The sequence below is a fragment of the Lepus europaeus genome, chromosome 11 (genome assembly GCF_033115175.1).
Source record: "Lepus europaeus isolate LE1 chromosome 11, mLepTim1.pri, whole genome shotgun sequence".
Classification (NCBI taxonomy): Eukaryota; Metazoa; Chordata; class Mammalia; order Lagomorpha; family Leporidae; genus Lepus; species Lepus europaeus.
This window is the reverse complement of record NC_084837.1, coordinates 85,916,192-85,938,451: the sequence shown is the minus strand read 5'-3', so window position 1 is coordinate 85,938,451 and position 22,260 is coordinate 85,916,192. Positions and strand designations below refer to the sequence as shown.

Below are 22,260 nucleotides of genomic sequence, written 5' to 3'. Positions count from 1 at the left end.
CCCAATTGGCTGCAACAACCAGAGCTGTGCCAATCCGAAGCCAAGAGCCAGGAACTTCTGGGTCTCCCACGTGGGTGCACGGGCCCAAGGACTTGGGCCATCTTCTACTGCTTTCCCAGGCCATAGCAGAGAGCTGGATCGGAAGTGGAGCAGCTGGGTCTCAAACTGGTGCCCATATGGGATGCCGAGGCTTCAGGCCAGGGCGTTAACCCACTGCACCACAGCACTAGCCCTGAGAATGAGTATCTTGAAAGCCGTCTAGAAGACATCAAGGGACCCACTACCCAGACCCCTTTCCTTTAGTCAACTGGCAAATCACTTCCTCTAAAGCAGATTCTTAAACCTTTTTGAAAGGTCAGTGCTGTGGTATAGTGGGTAAAGCCACCACCTGCAATGCCAGCATCCCATATGGGCACCGGTTCAAGTCCTGGCTGCTCCACTTCCAATCCAGCTCCCTGCTAATGCACCTGGGAAAGCAGGGAGTCCAGCTCCTGCACCCTAGTGGGAGATAGGGAAGAAGCTCCTGGCTCTGGCCTGGGCCAGCCTTGGCCACTGTGGCCATTTGGGAAGTAAAGCAGCATATGGAAGATCTTTCTCTGTAACTGACTTTCAAATAAATAAAATAAATCTTAAAAAACAAACCCCTCAAAAAACCTTTTTGAACTACAGACTTCTTTAGCAGTCTGGGAGTCTAAGGAGCCATTCTCAGAATGATGATTTTAAATGCACAAAGTATACAGGATTATAAAGACAACCAATTAAATTCAAATGTAGTTTCATTCCCAGGTTAAAAAAACAAACAAACTTTGCTCTAAAGAAACAAATGCTGAATCTCAGTTTAAAGCTGGAATTCTGTGGTCGCCTATAACCCATTCATCCTTTGCTGACTTGTTTTCACATATTAGTTACTGGAGTTAAAGCAGCCCAATCAAAGACAGATTAAAGAGTGCTTCTAGGAGGGAAAGTGACAGGATCAGGTCAGTGGTCTAAGCTTAGACGTTAACCTTTACAGCGTCACAGGACCTAGAGCTCATAGGAGGCAGGCCATTAAGTAGTAGAGAGACACATAAAGGAGACCTCTAGTTAAAAAGGGTTGGTCTACATTACAACGAGATGTAGATAAAGATTTATTTATTTGTTTGAAAGGTAGAGTTAGAGATGGAGGGAGGGGGATGGAAGAAAGGAGGGAGGAGCAGTGAAGAGCAAAGTAAAGAGATCTTCCATCTACTGCTTCCCTGCCCAGAAGGTAGTCCTGATGCTCTGGGCGGGCCAGCGTGCCAGACAGCAGCTAACCTGCTGTGCCACAGCCTCCAAGGAGGCTGGCCTCCCAAGCTGCTGGCAAGGAAGTGAATCAATGGGAATTTTTACACACTGCCCGTGCAAAAATAAACTTAAAAACCAGTTTGTACTCCTTGTGTTCACATCTGTAGTGCCGGTAACCTGGGAAGTACTGTTTTTTTACCCTAGAGAACCCTTCCATGTGTGTGCTAAAGATGTTTAAGAAAATACATAGTTCAGAGTTACAAAACTGGAGACACACTCATAACAGAAAATGTGCACCAAAGGAAAAGGGTGCAAACATTCTGGTATATTCACACAACCGACTAACTACAGCCATGCTCAACAGGGGTGGGTCTGGCAAGCACCACCTTCAGCATGACGCTATTTTTAGGAAAGTCAAAACCAATGCAAAACAGTGTATTATTTAGGGCCACACATGTAAAGACTCTTCAGAAAGGAAGTAAGACACAGCTCAGGCGAGTGGCTGCATCTAAAGCATGAAGTGGGGGGTAGGACAGGGAGAAACACGCAGGTGGATTCCATGGTGCTCCTCTGCAGACCGCATGCATTCACATTACCTAAGAAAGGAAGACCAGACTTGAGGGGCAAAAGGTTCAAGAAAGAAATAGAAGCTGTGAACCCCCAGCAGAATAGGATTATTAAGTAATTACTCTTAGTTTGGGGCGATCTGCCAAACTAACTCCAAGCTGCACAGTACTTAAAAAGGACGGGGCTATAGGAGACACACCACATGTCTTAATACAGTGTGTTAGCTCTCTGGAGCAATACTGAAAAGGCCCGGTTTGGGAGGGCCCAGAGGAGATTACCAAAGGGATGTGGGCTTGCTCCATCTCAAGTAAATGTGGTCATCGTGGTCATCAGCAGGGCCACTTGGACTTACCTGTGTTGTAACTTTGTAGGCGACATAGGCATTCATACCATCCCCTGGGAGAAAATAAAGCAGGAGAGGATTAACCTTTAAACCAAAGCAGTGCTATCCTAGGTAACATTTAACTAGGTCTCCTAAGCCACAGAAGCCCCATAAAGGGACACACACTTGTTCCATCTCTAAGCTCGACTGGCAATCCTAGGTCCAGTTCCTACTTTAGCATGTTCCCATGGATGCTGGTGGCGCCCCAGTTTGAGTTAGACAAGAGTCAGTCCTCTGTTCCAAAGCCAGGCTCCATTTATGCCCTCCACAAAGCAGCACGGGATCCTGACAATTCATCGGTTGTTACCATGCCAATATTTGGGCTAGTTACACACATCTGTCCGAAACCAAACAATTCTCCTGCTGTATCAAGCAGGAGGAGAAGGAAGCAACTGATGTAAAAGGAAACAAGTAGTTCTACCCTAGCCTGGCTCTGGGCTTGGTCTGCTCTTTCAGAAACACCATCCTGGCCCCGCCACTGGTGCTGGGGACACTGACCTCTCAGATCTAGCATGTCCACCCAGGGCAAAGGGCCTGGCAGGAAGACACTTCAGCTGCCTGATGTCATACTAATCTCCCTTTCCAGAAGGAATTATCTTTATGAAAAAGCCTTTGACTGTTACATAATTTGGAATCCAAGCAACTGTTTTTCTCTGTGGTAGTGTCCTGACCTAGACCACTTAGGGCAATAAAGGCACCATTGACTCTCTGAGCACTGAAGACACACATTGGACTCCAGACAGACACAGCGCCAGCGCTGGGCCACGGTGTTTGGGGTTGGTTTTGTTCCCTTACTGATTCCTCTCCACACTAAACAGGAAAACCTAGGACAACAGTTACCAACTGCTTACACTCCTGAACTGGCTCTGGGGTGAGGGCCCAGGGGAAGAAGGAGCAGTCCTGGGTCAGCAGGGTCGCACAGTGCAGCTCGGTTTCAGTGAGCCGGCTGGGAAGTGCCTGCTTTTATAAAGCACCAACGCTGGAGAGTACACTAGGAGAGAGGCCGTGCCTGCTCCACCACTCTATGTATAAAAACAAAGTGTAAGCAAAGCTTTGGAAATCATTTCATACCCTTACTTCTCTTCTCAACCACTTATACCTTATTGCCAGTGCTCCTATGGGGAAAACAAAGGGGACACAGAGACAGGCATGCATCCAGGGCAGATCACGTGGGACACCTGAGGAGAAGGCCAAGGGGAAATGAAGGCAGAGATTGGTAAGATGCATCCACAAGCCAAGGAATGCCTGAGGCACCGAGAAACTAGGAAAGAGGCTTGGCACTCTCTTCCCACGTGCCTTCAGAGGGAGCCTGGCCCTGCCGACGCCGGACCCAGACTGCTGGCCTCCAGACAGTGAGAGAACACATGTGGTGGTTTTAAGCTACCCAGTTTGTTGGACTTTGCTACAGCTGTCCAATGAAACTAATATACTCCCTTCTCCTGGTTCAGATATCACAACTTACTGAGTGTTAAAACAGTACCATTCACAACCTGTCATATTCCACCAGGAACTTAAAGCAGCGGATAACTAGAATATTCATAAATATTAGAGAGGTAAGCGAGAAGCCTATACAAGTAATCCAAAGTTCTCCCGTAAGCCATGTTGTGTCTTTTTTTTTTTCGACAGGCAGAGTGGACAGTGAGAGAGAGAGACAGAGAGAAAGGTCTTCCTTTTTGCCGTTGGTTCACCCTCCAATGGCCACTGCGGACGGCGCATCTCGCTGATCCGAAGCCAGGAGCCAGGTGCTTCTCCTGGTCTCCTATGTGGGTGCAGGGCCCAAGCACTTGGGCCATCCTCCACTGCCTTCCCGGGCCATAGCAGAGAGCTGGCCTGCAAGAGGGGCAACCGGGATAGAATCCGGCACCCCAACCGGGACTAGAACCCGGTGTGCTGGCGCTGCAAGGTGGAGGATTAGCCTGTTACGCCACGGCGCCGGCCGCCATGTTGTGTCCTAATAAGGGAGCCATTTTCTTTTTGGTTCTCAATTTCTTCTGTTGTTAAATGAAGGAGTTGTATAGGATACCTATAAATACCAAAGAAAAGTCCAAGTAAAATCCAAATCAGCAGTTTAATGAAAGCCGTTTTGGCATAAAGTCTACCTAGACTTTTCAAATTCCTGTTCCTAGTTCAGGACAGACGAAGAGTCAGAACTTTTCCTCTTAACGATTACATTTGGTTCCTGACCGTGCAAACTCCACGGCTGCTTAGGGAGACAGGCTCTGTAATCCTCTTCCGTGGGGGAAGTACGCCTGGAGAGAGGCAAAGGCGAGGCCTCTGTCCTCTGTTCACTGACCTCCTTGGCTTGCTTGGGACACAGGAAGGCCATCCTGAGAAGTCAAGTCTCGCCAGAGTTAAGTATGATATGGTTTCTGAAAATCTAATTCCAATTTGACCACAATTCAACTTGGGTCTTTTATTTATGAAAGAGAAATGCATACTGCCCTGACTCACTGGGAAAGAGTGCATGCTAAATGATAAATAACAAGTTTCAAACTTCTTGAGTGAAAAAGTAAGTTTAGTATCCTAAAATTTTATAACATATTTTTAGAGTATTTAAATGGGATTTATTATCTCAAAGGGGGAATAAAATGATCTCTTTAATTCTAAGGGAGAAAGCAATGTTTGGGTTTCTTTTGCTTTAAGGTTTACTTATCTGAAACGCAGAGTGACAGGAAGAGGAGGAGAGATCTCCCATCTGCTGGCTCACTCTCCAAATACCCAGAACAGCTGGGGCTGGGCCAAGTCAAAGCCAGAGCCAGGAACTCCACCCAGGTCACCTACATGTGGCAGGGACTATAGTACTTGAGCCAGCATCTGCTGCTCCCCAGGTGCATTAGCAAGAAGCTAGACTGGGAGGGAAGTAGGCAGGACTAGTACCACACTGGGCACTCTGGTATGGGATGTAGGTGTCACTATGGCCCCAGTGTTTGGGATCCTAGGGGAGGGCATTTGGGATGCCACCTGGGACACCTGCATACCCTATCAGAGAGCCTGGCTCCAGGTCCTGGCTGTACTCCTGACTTCAGCTTCTTTCTAATGTATCTTGGGAGGCAGCAGGTGATGGCACAAGCAGTTGGATCCCTGCCACCCACATGGGAGATCTGATTGAGTTCCTGGTTCCTGGCTCCTGGCTCCTGGCTTTGGCCTGGCCCAGATTTGGTCATTGTGGCATTTGGGGGTAAACCAGTAGATAGGAGCTCTCTGTCTTTGCGTCTCACAAAAAAAGAAAGAAAGAAACAAGAGAAAAAGAAAAAAAAAAAAAAAAAAAGGAATGAAAAAAGGGACTCTAATAGTATTTGATGTCTCTAATTTTTCTTCCTAAATCCAAGGAAAGCCTGAATGAAGTAGTGGGTAATTGCCGTCTCTGGCCTTAGTAGCACAGCAAGGGTTATACGGAGAACTTCAAAATGTTCATGGAAAACAGAATCAAAAGTTAAGTGTATTTTGATGCAAAATATTTTTGAAATCCATGCATAGTTTCTTTCATAATGCATATTTTCCACAAACTAATGGAATACCTCTTATACTTCTTTTTCTTCTATTTTTTTAAAAAAAGATTTACTTATTTAAAAGGCAGAGTGAAAGAGAGAGAGAGAGAGATCGATCTTCCACTTGCTGGTTCACTCCCCAAATGGCACCAACAAAGCCAAGAGCCAGAAGCTTCATTCAGGTCTCCCACATGGCTACAGGGGCCCAAGCACTTGGGCCATCTTCTGCTGCTTTCCTGGTACATTAGCAGCGAGCTGGATCAGAAATGGAGCAGCTGGAATGTGAACTGGAACCATATGGGATGCCAGCACTGCAGGTGGCAGCTTTACCTGCTACGCCACAGCACCGGCCCTAGACCCTTTGTATTTCTACAGGGAAGACACTGGTGAAGTACTTCACCCTGGCAGATTTAGCTGTGGAGGCAGCCATCCCCAAATTAGCTACCTCTGCTTTCCACAGTGACATCCTAACACCAGAGAGAGTCCCCGAAACACTTACCTATCTTCTCGGGATCAGTTATACCAACTGTCAAATCAAACTGGTCCTCCTGTTCGTCTTCCTCTAGCTTTTTAAACAAAAGACAAATTACGAGAGTTGATACAAAAAAGGCATCCTGTATTAACTTTATATATAGCAATACAGTAACAGATAAATGTATCCTTTTAGGCATCAGTGTTTAGCTCTGTCCATTCCCAACAATCTCAGTGACCCCACTCCCACAGTTTTATATTAGCTCTCAGGTCTCTGTTACAATCTGGCCCCTTAAAACCTTAGCTTAATGACAGTAATTACTAGATTGGAAAACTTGCCTCCTTCAGACAAAGGGAGTGAGGAGAGACTACATCCCTGACAATGGGAGCTTCCATCACTAAATACCATCAGTGACCATTCAAAGTCTGAGCTGTCCTCTGGGCAACAGATGCTCTGCCCAAGAACAAACCTTCACTGGATTCTGGCTGTCCATTAACCAAAAAGATTTCCTTAAAGAGTCACAAATATTTTCTCAAGGTTCATACCCAACCGAGTTCCAGACTGGCAGCACACAATCTGGAAAAATCCAAAAGCAACAAGGCCATTAGCACAGATTCTCACCTCCTCATAGCTTGGCTGGGGCTTAGAAGCATGTGTGGCTTCCTGTGGAGAAGGAGAAATGAGCGTTTTGGCCGGCACCCTCTTCTGATTATTTTGTGTGCTGTCCAGGGAAAGCTCCACTGTGGCATCTAACAACAGTTGATATTTTAAAGTGAAGGTCAGTAACAGGTCTCTGAAGTCAAGTGATAATTGTGTAGGCTAAGAAACTTACAAAAACAATAGCAAGCACCTTCAGTCCCGGGAGTCAGGACATTTTGACATGGGCACAGGGGAGCACGGCAAGAGAAGTGTGCTAGCACAGGCTTAGTAGAGCAGCCTCTTTCTTTCCAAACAGAACTACTTGGCTGCCCTCTACTAAAATATAGGCAAGAACTAGAGATCAAACAAAAAGACTGCACAGCCAGAATAAGTATGGCAATTAATTTTATTCTTAGGGGTATTCCTTTAGAACCTAATACAAATCCTATTTATTCTTGTTATAATTGTAAAAAAGCAAAAGCTTGATCATTTGCTTTTTTTTTTTTTAAAGTATTTATTTATTTAAAATGTAGCATTAGAGAGAGACAGAGACAGAGATAGAAAGATCTTCCATCTCCTGGCTCACTCTCCAAATGGCTGGAACTGGGTCAGGCCAAAGTTAAGAGTCTGGAACTCCATCTGGGTCTCTTTGTGGGTAGCAGGGGCCCAAGTACTCTGGCCATCTTCTATCTTCCACTGCCTGGGCCCATTTGCAGGGAGCTGGATTGGAAGTGGTACAGCTGGGGAATCTGAACCAGTGCTCATATGGAATGCAGTATAACTTTCCAATAAACTTGGGAAAGGATACTATTTGCCACATCTGAGAATAGCACTGTTATTTTAGCACAGTTTAAGAATTGTTCATGGGCTGGCACAGTGGGTTAAGCCACCGTGTACAGTGCTGGCATCCCATATGAGCTCAGTTTTGTATCCCGGCTACTCCACTTCTGATCCAGCTCTCTGGTAATGTACCTAAAGCAGCCAAGGATGGTCCAAGTGCTTGGGCCCCTGCACCTGTGTGGGTGCTCCTAGCTCCTGGCCCTGGTGGTTGTGGCCATTTAGAGAATAAACCAGTGGATGGAAGATCTCTCTCCTCTCTCTTGCTGTATCTCTGACTTTCAAATACATAAATAAATTAAAAAAAAAAAGAACTGTACATAATTATGGTTTAAATTTCCTTGCAAAGACTAAATTATATTTAATATAGACCATCCAAGTAGGAAAAAGAAGACATACATAATGTATGAAAGTCTTTCTAATCAAAGTAGTTTTGAAAGAAAGCACTTTAAACTTGGAGCAATGGAGCTAGAAGTTCTAAAGCTAAGTTAAATTTTCTTCCTTTCAGTAAAGAAAAACATAAGTATCTATTTGGGTTTGGCCTCAGTAGGTATTTAATTTTAGTCTCAGGAAATTCAATGAGAGCTGTTTCTTTTTTTTCTATATTTTCATTTGGAGCTGAAAGAAGACCAAGAGATGGGACCTGTAATAATCAAGTCCTAGCTCAATGTTCTACACATTGAAGGTGCTGACAAGGCTGCCCCAAGGCTTTTAGAAATGGAATCTAATCACCACCAGGAAACGGAGAGAGAGAGAACTGGTGATATAATCTGACCCTGGTATGGCACCAACTCTGGTCCATGAGCATTTTATACTGATATTCATCTGCCAAAACTTATATTAAAAACATGCTTTTTCTTTGAATTCCTGATAACAGTAATGGAAAAGTCTGTGGAGCTGGCATCCCATATGGGCACTGATGCTAGTAACAGCTGCTCACTTCCAATCCAGCTCCCTGCTAAAGCACCTGGCTAGCAGCAGAGGATGACTGAAGTACGTGGTCCCTGTACCCATGTGGGAGACCTGGAAGTAGCTCCTGGCTGTTGGCTTCAGACTGGCCCAGCTCCGGCCCGTGAGGCCATTTGGGGAGTGAATCAACAGATGGAAGACCTCTCTCTGAATTCTGCCTCTCAAATAAATAAATAAATCTTTAAAAAGAAAAAAAAGAAAAAAAAAGAACATGCTTCTAAAAATGGAGCCATCTTCTCAAAATTTGGACATGAAACCTTTGATTTGGTCTTCAATCTCCATTCTCTTATGGAGTTTCAATTTGATCCCAAGTGGAACAAATCTGACAGTGGGGAAATTTTTTATTTCATTTTATCTGAGAGAGAGATCTTCTATCTGCTGGTTCATTTTCTAAATGCTCACAAGACAAAGCTAGGCCAGGCTGAAGCCAGCAGCCTAGAACTCCATCTGCTATGTGGGTGGCAGGTACTCAACTACTTGGGCCATCATTTGCTGCTGCCCACAATGTATATTAGCAGGAAGATGGACTAGAAGCAGAGTAGCCTGCACTCTGATATGGAATGTGGGCCCCAAGTGGAGGCTTAGCCACTGTACTACCTGCTTGCTTTTTAATCCCAATCTTTAGACCCTTGTCATAGCCAACTACCAACACCAGGTTTTGGTGATTTCTCTTTTCAGTTTTCTTCTTCCTTTTCCTAGTTCTATCACCTTATAGTCAGTCTTTGCCATTTCCTTCTTGTGATTGCCTTCTAAAAAAAGTCTGCACTTTTAATTGTCCACAGCAATTTATTTAATAAAAGAATTCCACTAGGTCAATCTTCCTAAACTATTACTTTGTCTTGTCATATTCCTTACGCAAAACTGCCAGAGGTTCTAAATTAGCATTAGGATGAAAAGTGAGACTCTAATTTTTGATGTCCAAAGTCTTTCCAAACCTATTCTCAAACTAAATTTCCAGTTTTCTATTCTATTGCTTCTCTAAGAATGTCTTGCCTTGGCCCAACAAGTTTATCAACTATCTCTCAAACACACTTTATGTGTCTGTCCAACCGTTTGGACCCATTTTCCTTTCCTCCTATATAAATCCTGCTTCTTTCAGGAAGTCTTCCAGTGGCACCACAGACCAGAGTTTTTCAGTGTTAACATTACTGACACTTTGGGCTGAACACTTCTGTTGTGAGGTTCTGTCTTGTGTATTCAGTGTGTTAAGCAGCATCCATAGCCTCTATACACCACAAACAGTAGCACTTCCAGCTGTGACACCCAAAAATGTCTCCAACCATTGCCAGGTGTCTGTTAAGGGAGAGGAACCATACCCTGTTGAAAACAGGGCAGTTGCCTGAACAAAGAATGATCCAGTGACAAATGGTAGTAGGGCAGAAGTTGAGAAACCCTGCTCTAGTGCTTTTCAGACTGTAGGTCGTGGCTTGTTGGGTGACTGAGAAATCAATTCAGTGCATTACAAAGAGCATTAAAAAGGGCGAATAATGGAACATTTCAGATTGTATTAGAAGTAGTAAGGGCAAGTCACTTGAAACCTTTCCGTTTTGCACGTATTTTGGATTATGACACTTCTTACTATCAGTCTTGGTCATAAAAGTCTAAAGCCACTGCCTTAGCTCATCCTCCTGTGAGCTCCTGTGACAGTATTTCTTACATTCCTCTGACCACATTTCTATTATTGACAGAGTCTGTTCACCTCACATTCTTAAATAACTGTCTGCTTATGTCTGGCTTCCTAAACCTCTAAGAATCTTGGCAGCAGAGCCTGGATTTCACACGTTTTGGAATTCTCCACAATAGTCTCTTACATAAAGGTATCTTTCCCAAATCTTTTTCTTTCTTTTTTGTTTTTGACTTTTTTTCAGAAACTTAACAAAGCCATTTAAAAGATTCTTAGTATAAATTCCGAGTCCACACTTGCCTGCAAAGAGATCCTGTGGTTCTTGGTCTTGTTCCTCATGGATCCCATTTTCTTTGGAGCCATTGTTGATGGGAAGAATGGATGTGATTCTCTTTGGAGACTGGGGCTTACTCTGAAAACAATGAGACATGTTGAATAAAGCAGTACCATTAAAACCACACCCAACTTGCCTAGACAGTAACTGAATAGATACCTCAGCCACTCCTGCAGGTGTTTAGGGAAAAACAGGATCGTTAGTCAGTTCAATTCGCAGCCAATCATTATTAGTAATGTAAGTGCTGCTCTAGTGATCACAGAGCTGACACAAGCTCACACATTTTAGGGTTAATGTCTAACACCACAACCTTGCTGAAATGCCCTTCCCCAAAGCATGCGATATCATTGTGGGTATGTGTACACCCAGATAATTTTCAAAAGAACCTGTCCAAACCATTTCTCCTTTTCAGCTGATGATCTTTATTCTTTCAAATGCTGATGGGGCACATCCTAGTGACACCACACTGGAGTCCAGAGTCCAAGCTCTGACCCTGGTTTACATTGTGGAGTTGGCTAAACTGTCGACTGAAGCCTTGTTGTATAGATATTACTAACCCACATGACACTGGGTTAGTACATAACACTTTAATGCTGTTTGTAAATATAACGTATCTTTTCATCGTGAACTCAAACAGACACAAATTTCAACTGCACCCTGTGTCAGGCTAGGAGAACAAAGACCAGTCATGCTTAGCCTAGTGAGCACATGGTGAAAATACAGTCAGTCCGTGGCCTTTACTAAAAGCTCAGTGATCAGCCAGCAGCAGGGCTTGGGTGGGTCCCCAGACCGGTACCAAAGTGAACAAAGCCAGACTGTGCAGAACATGAAGAGAAGGCTGGGAATTTGGCTTCAAAAGCCTTTGTGTAAATTGCAGGGTTTTGAAGTCAGACCCTAAGGCCAAATCAGTTAAAAGACCTGATTTAAGAAGCTTTTATGAAACATTTCCTTAACAAATCTGAGGGAGTCTGTTCCCCGGAGAAGACCTTTTCTGACTCAATACAACAAAAGAAATGACAGATCTATTTGGGTACTCTCAATTTGTCATGCAAAACAGCTATATCCCAATATTGGGTTCACCAGCAGGAAAGACACTCTTACCAATACTTAGAAAAGGGCTTGCTTCAAACATTATATGGAGGCCGGCGTTGTGGTACAGTGGGTGCAGGTTTGAGTTTCAGCTGCTCTACTTCTGATCCAGCTCCCTGCTAATGCACCTGGGAAAGTAGCAGAAGATGGCCCAAGTACATGAGTCCCTGCTCCCACATAGAAGACCAAGAAGTCCCTGGCTCCTGGTTTCGGCCTGGTCCATCCCTGGCCATTGTAGCATTTGGGGAGTGAACCAGCAGATAGATGATCTCTTGCTCTCTGTCTCTTGTCAGTATGTTTTTCAAGTAGATGAAAATAAAGAATAAATAATTAAGTTACTCTTGTTGCAAAATAATTTTGAATTCTCTGCATAGTTTTTTTTTTTTTTTTAAGATTTATTTATTTATTTGAAAGGCAGAGAGAGACAGAGACAGAGACAGGTCTTCCATCTGCTGATTCACTTCCCAAATGGCCACAATGGCTGGAGCTGGGCTGATCTGAAGCCAGGAGCCAGGAGTTTCTTCTGGGTCTCCCATGTGCGTGCAGGGGCCCATGGACTTGGGCCATCTTCTACTGCTTTCCCAGGCCATAGCAGAGAGCTAGATCGGAAGTGAGGCAGCCGGGACTTGAACTGGCACCCATATGGGATGCCGGCACTGCAGGCAGCAGCTTTTACCTGCTAAGCAACAGTGCTGGCCTCTGTGATATCCATCTTAACATCTGCTTATTCAGAGGGAATAGCTTCTTAATCAAAATTACTGGACATAAAATTTGCAAAGACGGTTAAGCTGCCTTCCAGAAAGACCACAAATTTACACACCTTCTAGCACTGTAAAAGGGTGCTATAACCACAGCAAGAGTAACCATTTTTAAAAAAAGAAGTCACTAGGTTGACTGGGAAAAATTTGTTTCAGCAAGTTTACTGAACATCTGAACCTCTGTGATTTGTTCTGATGTGCGTTGCTATTTTTCTATGCTAAGTGAGCATTACCTAGTTAAGTGCACACTCTTCTTAGACAGTATGTTAATCCTTTCTCTGGCATATTGTACAGCACCCCTCCCTTAACAAAATTTTGTCCAGTTGATCTGGATTGGCCTTGGACAAACTAAGCTTCTTTCTTTTGGTTGAACAATCCCCAGCAAACAGCTGGCCACTGAGACATATGAATATTGTCAAGTTTTACTTAAAATCAGATAAAAAAAACCACTGAGCAGAAGTACTTTTAAAGACAGAAGAAATGGACTCATACTCATGGTATCCCAAATTCACACAGGGATGTTAAAAGAAAACAAGTCTCCCCTGAGACTACAGTCTAAAACAACAGCTTGTCATCAAGACACACATACCCTGAGCATTAAAACAGCACACTGCATATGCTATGTCTCAAGTTAAAAGGCTAATTATAAACGGTATTAGCTATAATTCATATGAGAAAGCTAACTTTGGATCGACAACTAAAATTTTAGAATTAACTTATTTTGGGGGAAGAAAAAGACATTTTGATTACACTAAACCTTACTTCATAATATCTATTTTATTGTATTAAAGATTTACTGGGACCAGCACTGTGGCGCAGTGGGTTAAAGCTGCGGCCTGCAGTGCCAGTATCCCATATGGGAGCCAGTTCATGTCCTGGCTGCTCTGCTTCCGATCCAGCTCTCTGCTATGGCCTGGGAAAGCAGTGGAGGATGGCCCAAGTCCTTGGGTCCCTTTACCCACATGGGAGACCCGGAGGAAGCTCCTGGCTTTGGATCAGCTCAGCTCTGCCCGTTTCAGTCATATGGGGAGTGAACAAGTGGATGGAAGACCTCTCTCCCTCTGTAACTCTTTCAAATAAATAAAATAAATCTTAAAAAAATTTATGCACTTGAAAGGCAAATTGGCTGGTTCTCTCCCCAAATGCCTATACCAGCTAAGGCTGAGCCAGCAGAAGTCTGGAGCCAAGAACTCCACAGAGGTCTCCCACATGGGTGGCAGGGACTCAGGTATTCAGGCCATCTTCTGTTGTATTAGCCTTCTTGGGTGTATTAGCAGGAAACTGGATTGGAAGTGGAGCAGCTGAGGACTCCAGTGCTCTGATACGGGATGCAGTGTTGCAGGCAGCAGCTTAACCCGCTGAGCCACAATGCCTGCCCCAATAATCTTTATTTTTAAAAAACTTCTTAGTTCTCAGGAAGTCCCATAACTATCCATTTGTTTGAAAGGGGCTAAATTTCTAAGCAACAGATAAAAGACTATTTTTTGTGGTAAAAACACTGTGGTATAGTAGATAAGCTAAAAAGAAGTGCTCTGCCTACTTCCCTTACTCTTTTTATATAACAAAAGCAATTATTCATTTATTCTTTTAGCTGACAGAATCCTAGCAAGGGTATCCAATACTTGCCTCCCTCTTCTGGCTGTTAGTTAGCAGGTGGTTCCACCGATAACCCCGATAAGCCCGTTTAACAGCTCAAGTGCTTCTGTTTATCATATCATACAAACACTAACTCACAGACAGGAAGCAAGAGAGCACCTTTGTTAAGAGCAAAGGGGTATTTCTTGACAATTACCAGCCTCAAACTACAAGGCTCAGTGAAGGACAGATGAGGGCTCGCTGCTGCTATGAGCTGACACAGCCATTTGGTACTGAAAAGTACTACTGGGATTCCAGTTAACTTCCCCTTGGGTTAACCAGCTGTGATTCTTCTTGTGTTGCTTAACTGCTCTTGGCTCCATTTAGAATCTGTGCATTATATTCAAGGGACTGCAAAAGGGTAGGTATTGTTAGAGCTCTCCATTGTAGTTAGAGGTCAAATTCAAATTAAATGCTAAGGGAATACTGCTTCTAAAGGACAAGAGTACTCATTTTTTTAGGGAAAACCAGTATACTTTAATAAGTAGTGTGATCACAGTAACAGTAACAAGGCAAAGACAACTAGGAATAAATCAACCCCAAACGCTATCCCCAGAAGATAAAGGGCAGCCATGCAGTCTTTAAAGATTAGCCTGGAGGGGTCGGCGCCGTGGCTCAACAGGCTAATCCTCCGCCTTCGGCACCGGCACACCGGGTTCTAGTCCCGGTTGGGGCGCCAGATTCTACCTCGGTTGCCCCTCTTCCACGCCAGCTCTCTGCCATGGCCCGGGAAGGCAGTGGAGGATGGCCCAAGTGCTTGGGCCCTGCACCCGCATAGGAGACCAGGAGAAGCACCTGGCTCCTGGCTTCAGATCAGCGAGATGCGTCTGCCGCAGCGGCCATTGGAGGGTGAACCAACGGCAAAAAGGAAGACCTTTCTCTCTTACTATCCACTCTGCCTGTCAAAAAAAAAAAAAAAAGATTAGCCTGGAATCCTCTGCCTTGCGGTGCTGGCACACCGGGTTCTAGTCCCGGTCGGGGCACCGGATTCTGTCCCGGTTGCTCCTCTTCCAGTCCAGCTCTCTGCTGTGGCAAGGGAGTGCAGTGGAGGATGGCCCAAGTCCTTGGGTCCTGCACCCCATGGGAGACCAGGAGAAGCACCTGGCTCCTGCCTTCGGATCAGTGCGGTGCGCCGGCCGCAGCGGCCATTGGAGGGTGAACCAACAGCAAAGGAAGACCTTTCTCTCTGTCTGTCTCTCACTGTCCACTCTGCCTGTCCAAAAAAAAAAAGAGATTAGCCTGGTGGGCCTCGGCATGAGGCTGCTCTTTTTCCACTTTTCTATGGAGAAAGGAGCAAGGTGAGACAGTGCATTAGTTTTCCACTGCTGGTAAAACAGTCACAAGTTTAACAGTTTAAATAACTGCACATTTATTATCTTCTGTTCCAATAGAAGTACAACACATCTGTTTCCTTCCTGGCTTTTGAGTTATTCCTTGACTCATCATGGCCCCTTCCTCCATCTCAAAGCCAGCATCGTCCCATCTCTGTGTGTCTTTCTTCCAGTCATTTCTACAATCTTTCTTACATTTTTAAGGACCCTGGCAATGACACTGGCTTCATTTAGATGTCCCTATCTTAAGGCCAGCTGATGAGTGATCTTAATGCTCCTTTGCCACATAACCTAATATGTCCCTTAGTTCTGGGATTAAGACATGAACATTGTTGAGGAGAAGCGGGGAACATTATTCTGCCTACCACAGGCAGAGACTCCCCTCTCAGCACTGTTTCAAAAACGATTCGGAGGCACTGCAAGCACCTGTGCTTAGGAGAGTGGACATTCAGGAACACAGGACATCTTACTCTAAACTGAGTGAATAACTGATTAATACATTCCAGCATTCTCTCCTCTCATAGCTTAAGAAGTCAAACTAGATGTTTTAATCTCAGGATCCATGAGCCAGAGAATCCAGGCAATGGTTCATATACTTAGATGGAAATAAAATTACAATTCTATTGTCACAAACTTTTTTTAAAAAAGATGTATTTATGTATTTATTTGAAAGGCAGAGCAACAGCGAGAGGGAGGGTGGGAAGGAAACAGAGACAGAGAGAGCAAGAAAGCTGTCTTCCATCCACTGGTTCACTCTCCAATGGCTGCAATAGCCAAGGCTAGGCCAGGGTGAAGTCAGAGCTAGGAACTCCACCCATGTCTCTCACATGGGTGGCAGAGGCTCAAGCTACTTGGGTCATCTTCCTCCAGGTCCTAGATTTTATCATTTAAAGTTTTAAAAACATGTTATAAATATAAAATTGTTTTAGTGTGGTGATAAATGTATTGCAATATAATTAGTTTCCCATTTAATCTTATGTATTATTAAACATTACTCTCAGACTGGGTCCATGCAAAAAGCTGAAGAACTTCCGGGCTGGAGAGTAGAGGGACTAATGAAAATGGAGGAGGGGGGCTGGAAGGTGAGGAAAGTGTGCCTGCAGCTGACCACTGAGTGAGTTAAGGCAAACCATGAGCAGGCCATCAGAGACCTCATACTAAAAGGGCGTACCAGAGTGACCAAAATCCAGCTACATTCTACTGAATCCCCTGGTGTTATTTCTGTTGGTTTGAGACTCAAACTAACAGAACTTAGATGGGCCCAGAAAATTGGCAGAGGGGCCAGAGTATTAATAAGCAGATTATATTCTAAATTGAAAAAGTAAACCCAGTTCAAAACTGCTCTGAAAGCAGAATGAAGCCCCAGCTGTCCATTTGACTAAGCACAATAACAAGCCAGAAAAAGTTGAGCAACAGGCTTTTCCTGGAGATGAGACACTTATGGCTACTTGCTCTAGCAATTACCAACTACCCATGATTTATTTATGCCAGAAGTTACTTAAGAGTGCTGAGGAGCTCTGAGGGCCAAGGGAGAGAAATTACAGTGTTCTGTTTTCTCTCTTCCTTCCCCACATAACCAACTGCAAATGGCTGACATCAGAGCTGCCTGGACATCTGAGTAAAGCAAAGGGGCACCAACTCCTCACAGAAACCAGAAGTCCAAATGCAATCTTTGCTTTTTCTCTCACAGTTCCAAATTCTATTTTTTTTAAAAGATTTTATTTATCTATTTGAGAGGTAGAGTTACAGAGAAAGAGAGAAAGGTCTTCCATCTGCTGGTTAACTCCCCAAATGGCCACAATGGCCAGAGCTGGGCCTATTCAAAGCCAGATGCGCACGCAGGTAAAGGGACCCAAGCACTTGGGCCATCTTCCACTGCTTTCTCAGGCCATAGCAGAGAGCTGGATTGGAAGTGGAGCAGCTGGGACATGAACTGGCATCCATGTGGGATGCTGGAGCCGCAAGTGGAGGCTTAACTTACTACACCACAGCACTGCCCCCCTCCCTCAAATTCTAACTTTAAATACACTTTAAGTTGGGCTCTTATTAATCATCTTTAAAAATCTTCTCCCCGGGGCCGGCATTGTGGCACAATGGGTTAAGCTGCCACCTGTGGCAGCAGCATCCCATACTGGAGTGTTCAAGTCCTGACTGCTCCACCTCCTTTCCAGCTGCCTGCTAATGAACCTGGGAAAGCAGCAGAAGTCGGCCCAGGCACTTGGGTCCTGCCACTCGTGTGGGAGACCAGCATGGAATTCTAGGCTCTGGGCTTCAACCTGCCTGTTGCAGCCATTTTGGGGAGTAAACCAGCAGATGGCACATCTCTCTCCCTTTCTATCACTCTGTGTTTCAAGTAAGTAAATGAATCTTCAAAGAAAGCCTTTCCCTTCCTTTAAAAGTGCTTTATAACCATGTTTAGTTACATTTTCCCCATAATTCTTTTTTTTTTAAAAAGATTTTATTTAATTATTTGAGAGGTACAGTTACAGACAGAGGGAGAGAGAGAAAGGTCTTCCATCTGCTAGTTCACTCCCCAAATGGCCACAACAGTTGGAGCTGTGCTGATCTGAAGCCAGGAGCTTCTTCCGGGTCTACCACGTGGATGCAGAGGCCCAAGAACTTGGGCCATCTTCTACTGCTTCCCAAGGCCATGGCAGAGAGCTGGATAGGAAGAGCAGCAGCCAGGACTAGAACCAGTGCCCTTATGGGATGCTGGTGCCACAGGTGGAAGATTAACCTACTGTGCCGCAGTGCCAGCCCCCCATAATTATTTTTTAAGATTACTTATTTATTTGAAAGGCAGAGTTACAGAGAAGGAGGCAGAGACAGAGAAATCTTCCATTCGCTGGTACACTCCCCCAAATGGCTGCAATGGCCACAGCTAGTCCAGCCTGGAGCCAGGAGCCTCTTCTGGGTCTCCCACATGGGTGCAGGGGCCCAAGAATTTGGACCATCTTCTGTTACTTTCTCAGACACATTAGCAGGGAGCTGGATTGGAAGTAGAGTGGCTGTGTCTCCAACTGGCACCCATATAGGATACCGGTATTGCAGGGGTAGCTTAACCTGTTATGATACCACAATGCTGGCCCCTTCCTCTATAATTCTAAAAGTTAGGTTAACTTCTAGAATTCAATGATAAATAAATCAATGAGTCAGTCTATGGACTTCAGCAAAAACTAAATGTGTTAGAAGTAAGACCTGTTTACTATTTGAGCAGCACACTAAAACAAGTCTTTGGATAAAATCCCTGCCACTGGCCTTTACAAGCTTTTATTTATTCAAAAGGCAGAGTGACAGAGTGGGAGAGACAGAGAGAGAGAGAAAGAAAGAAAGATCTTCTATCTGCTAGATGAGTCCCTAAATGCCTACATCAGATAGGGGTGGGCCAAGCAGAACCTTGGAGCTGAGAACTCCAAGTTTCAGATATGGCTGGCAGGAATCCAAGTACTTGGGCCATCAAGTACTGCTAATGTCCCTGTGATCAGAAGGCTGGATCAGAGTGGAGCAGCTGGGACTCTAAGTGGTATTCCAATCCGAGATGTGGGCATTCCAAGCAGTGGCTTACCTGCTGCATTACAATGTCTGCTCCACCACTGACATGTTCAAGAAAAATCTTATCAGAAAGTGAAATTTCAACTTTTTACTTTAAAAAAATTTGTTTATTTGAAAGGTAGACAGACAGAGACAGAGAGATTTCCCATTTGCTGGTTCAATCCCAAAATGCCTGTAATAGCTGGGGCTGGGCCAGGTTGAAGCCAGGATCCAGGAAGTCAATCTAGGTCTCCCATGTGGGTGACAGGAACCCAACCACTTGAGCCATCACCTGCTGCCTCCCAGGGTGCCCATTAGCAGGAAGTTGGCTGGGAAGTGCAGCTTCAAACTGAACCTGGGGACTCCCAAGTAGTAACTTAAAACTGGCACACCAAATGTCCAACAACTGCCTCTGAAATTTCAACTTCTGATCTTTTGACCAGATTTAAACAACTGATGTGATGTTAGTTCCAAAACCAAGTATGAAGCAATATGCCCATAGAAAATACTACACCCTAGAGAGAAACTTACTTGTAACTACTTACTAATATTAATTGTAAATAAATAAACAAACTAAGCAAAATCTCTGCCAATCTGTAGATTCACTTTCTGGTCTCATTAAGACCAGAAGAAGGCTACCTAGTCTCAAGGAATTTATTATGGACAGGTTACAGCTCTGGAAACAATGACCATGCATGTATAACAGAACAGAAAACTATTATAGTTAAACTATTAATCTCCTTTTGGTTTTAAATAAAACCACAAAATTCTGTACATATTCACAGAAGTTATTCAAGCATTCAAAAGGAAATAAACTGGTTTTAAAAAGAGCTGAGGTAGGGGCTGGCACTGTGATGTAGCAGGTTAAGCTGCCACCTGCGATGCTGGCATCCCAAATGGGTGTGGGTTTGATTCTCAGCTGTTCCACTTTGATCCAGCTCCCTGCTAACATGCCTGGGAAAACAGCTGAAGATGGCCCAAATTCTTGGGCCCCTAAATCCATGTGGGAGACTTGGATTAAGTTCCTGGCCCCTGGCTTCAGCCCTGGCCCAGCCCTGGCCATTATGGCCATCTCGGGAATGAGTCAGTGGATGGAAGATATCTCTCTGTGTCTCTCTCAATCTCTGTCTCTCCCTTTCTCTCTGTAACTCTGCCTTTAAAATGAATACACCTTAAAAAAAAAAAAAAAAAAAGAGCTGAGGTAGGATATGTGACATAGCAGGTAAAGCCGCAGCCTGCAACGCTGGCATCCCATATGGGTGCCAGTTAATCTCCTAGCTGCTCCACTTCCCGTCCAGCTCCCTGCCAATGACTTAAAAAACAGAAGATGGCCCAAGTGTTTGGGCTCCTGCCACCCACCCACGTCTGACCCAGGGTTCCTGGCTTTCGCCTGGCCCAGCGCTGGCTGTCGCAGTCATCTGGGGAGTGAACCAGCAGAAGAAAAATCTCTCTCTCTGAAACTCTTCCAAAATAAACAAACAAATCTTAAAAAAAGTTAAAATTGGAACTACCATATGATCCAGCAATCTCACTACTGATATATATCCTAAAGAGCTGAAAGCAGACTGAAGAGATATTTGCCCAACCATGTTCACAGCAGCTCTCTTCACAACAGCTAAGAGGTAGAAGTGATCCAAGTGGCCACTGGCAAATGAATGGATTAAAAAGCGGTGTACATATGACTGCTATTCAGCCTTAAACACAGGAATGCAGTACTAATACATGCAACAACATGGATAACCTTGAGGACATCACATGTACTAAGTGAAAAAAGCATGTCACAAAAAGGCAAATACTGCATGATTCCACTTACATGAAATAGCGAAAGTAGTTTAATTCATAAAAAGGGAAAGTCAAAATGGTGATTACTAGGGGAGAGGTGGGGAGAAGGGAAGTTGTTGCTTAATGTGTATAAGGTTTCAGATTTACACGATGAAAAAGCTCTAAAGGTCTGTCTCACAACAATGTAAAAAAAAGATTTATTTATTTGAAAGGCAGAGTGAGAGAGAGAGAGAGAGAGAAAGGTATCTCCTTTCTGCTTGATCACTCCCTACATCAGGCCAAAGCCAAGAATCTAGAACTCCACCCAGGTCTCCTACGTGAGTGCAGGGGCCCACGCACTTGGATCGTCATCTGCTTCTTTCCCTGATGCATTAGCAGGGAGATGCATCACATGTGGGCAGCTGGGACTCAAACCAGCACTCACAGGCAGCAGCTTAACTCTGTGCCACAATGCCAGCCCCATTTAAATATACTTAACACTATGAACAGTACACTTAAAGAGAATTAGTAAATTTTTTACTTTTAAAAATTATTTTTTAGGGCCTGTGTGGTGGTATGGCAGGTTAATGCAGCTGCCTACGATGCCGACATTCCAAATAGGTGCCATTTTGCTCTACTTCCAATCTAGCTCCCTGCTAATGGCCTGGGAAAAGCAGTAGAAGGTGGCCCAGTTGTCTGGGCCCCCTGCCACCCAAGTGGGAGACCCAGATTAAGCTCCTGACTCTGACCTGGTCTGATGCTAGCCACTGCGGCTATCCGGGGAATGAATCAGTGGATAGAAGACAGATCTCTGACTTTCAACATAAATAAATAAAACTTAAAAAATTTTTGATTGTACATATTTGTGAGGTATACTATTAAAAATCAAAACATAGTCAATGGGTGATAATCTAATCAGCTTAGCATTTCACCTCCTAGAATGCCAAAAAGAAAAAAAATTTGACTTAAGTGTTTTTGTTTTCACCATAATTTAAAAAAAAAAGTTTATTTCTTTTCCCCAGAATGATTAGATTTAGATTTAGGGCTGGATTCTATAAAGACATGTCCTCTAAATGCTAATAAATGACTTTAAAAATATATACCTTTTATCACGTTTTTTAAAAAAGTTTTATTTCTTTATTTGGAAGGCAGAGTGATAGAGAGGGAGAAAGGTAGACAGAGAGAAAGTGGTAACTTCCATCTGCTGATTCACTCACCAAATGCGCAGGGCGGGGCCAGGCAGAGGTCAGGAGTCCGGAACTCCATTCAGGTCTCCTAGGTGGGTAGCAGAGACTCAAGTCCATGGGCCATTATTTGCCGCCTGCATTAGCAGGAAGCTGGACAGAAAGCAGAGTAGCTGGGACTTGAACCAGTGCCCCATATGGGATGTGGGCACCCAAGCAGAGGCTTAACCCACTGTGCCATGACACCTGCCAAGCTAATACAGAACTTATATTCTCATTAACTCTCTGCAGACTGTAAAACAACTGTCCATTAGGAGCCAGCTGCTATCCAAGCCTTTTAAATACCAATAAAAGTTATACTGCCCATTAAAGACCAATAAACATAAGTAAATGGTT

General features: G+C 44.2%; 1 protein-coding gene across 1 annotated transcript in view; it reads right to left on the bottom strand.

Annotated features, from left to right (window-relative positions):
* Positions 1-22,260, bottom strand: part of SNX1 (sorting nexin 1) — a 41,185-nt gene that overhangs the window by 12,443 nt on the left and 6,482 nt on the right. Inside the window, exons 2-5 of the mRNA XM_062206106.1 lie at positions 10,542-10,653; positions 6,794-6,921; positions 6,200-6,266; positions 2,183-2,226 (exon numbers count right to left, since the gene is read on the bottom strand). Of these exons, the coding sequence (XP_062062090.1) occupies positions 2,183-2,226; positions 6,200-6,266; positions 6,794-6,921; positions 10,542-10,653 (351 nt within the window). The remainder of the gene's footprint in view (positions 1-2,182; positions 2,227-6,199; positions 6,267-6,793; positions 6,922-10,541; positions 10,654-22,260) is intronic.